The 1,138-nt window shown below is 52.3% G+C and overlaps 1 protein-coding gene across 1 annotated transcript in view; it reads right to left on the bottom strand.

The window, feature by feature from the left end:
• Window positions 1-225, bottom strand: part of TRIM15 (tripartite motif containing 15) — a gene marked incomplete at its 5' end in the record, with an annotated part of 2,730 nt that extends 2,505 nt beyond the window's left edge. Inside the window, one exon of the mRNA XM_014961137.1 lies at window positions 191-225. Coding sequence (XP_014816623.1) covers window positions 191-225 — 35 coding nt within the window. The remainder of the gene's footprint in view (window positions 1-190) is intronic.
• Window positions 226-1,138: the final 913 nt, after the last annotated feature.

Below are 1,138 nucleotides of genomic sequence, written 5' to 3'. Positions count from 1 at the left end.
GGTTCATTCACCCCCAAACCAGCAAGGCTGGGGGGGGGATGGATGCTCGGAACCCCACTCCTGAGGCGTTTCGTTAATTAAAAGTCACCACTTTGTGATCATGATTAAGCCTTAATGACCTTATCAGCCGGTGGGGGGTTTGCTTTGCCTTCCCCCAGTAAGGGCCCAGTTCCCCCCCAGTTCCACTCACCTGCTCCCAGCTGGGGCGACGGCCTGGAAAACAAAAAAAGGGAGATAAAAATGATAAAAATCAAGAAATTCATCAGGAAAAGTCTCTTTTCTGCTAAAATTCACCCCAAAACCAGCCCCGTGGCTGCTGAATGGGGAAATTTAAAGGGGGAATTTTTTTATCAGTTTTTAACCATTTTTTTAAAATTAATAAAAGACACTGCGGGGGTTTGGAGCAGCAGCCCCTCAAAGCAGCCCCTTTTGCCTCAAAAGTAGTGCTTTTGGGGGGAAAAAAAGCCACATTTTTGCCCCAGCCTCGCTCACCCATCAGCTAGAGGCTGCATTTTCTGACATAAAGTATTAAATATTGCAGAAAAGAACTTGGATGAGCTTTTTTTTTTTTCCTTCGGAAATGCCTTTTTCAGGGGTGACGGTCACTGACCTGGGGGTTTCTGGCCCGAAGGTGGGAGAAAGGAGGGGTTTTTTGGTGTGGTTTTCACAGTTTTGGCCTCTTTGCTGCATCGGCCTCTCCACTATGTCACAGGTCTCTTCGAGACACCTAAATTCGGGGAAAAATAACCCAAAAAACCACCCCCCTGCACCCCCGCAATAGCCCTTTTCTGCTGATTTACAATCCCCACCAGAAGCTGCAGGGAGATACGGTGCCGCGATTTCTAACCCTTTTTCCTTACGTTTCCCTCCCTGTCTCCGGTGAAGTTTGCTTTGGGGAGGACACACTGGCGGGAGGCGTCACCACCGAGGGTGGGGAAGGCAGAAATTGGGGTGAAACCCCGTTAATTCGGGGTCTCCTCAGCGGGGGAAGGCGCCCGCTTCCAAAATGGCGGCTCGGGCTCCCGCTTCTAAAATGGTGACCGGCGCCCGCTTCCAAAATGGCGGCCGCCCGCTTTGCCCTCTTCCAAAATGGCGGCCTCGGCCTCAGGCAGGGCGGGGGGGGGCGGGTGCGGCCCGC

The sequence above is a fragment of the Calidris pugnax genome, unplaced genomic scaffold (assembly GCF_001431845.1).
Source record: "Calidris pugnax isolate Ruff unplaced genomic scaffold, ASM143184v1 scaffold660, whole genome shotgun sequence".
Taxonomy (NCBI): domain Eukaryota; kingdom Metazoa; phylum Chordata; class Aves; order Charadriiformes; family Scolopacidae; genus Calidris; species Calidris pugnax.
This window is presented reverse-complemented; position numbering and strand designations above follow the sequence as displayed.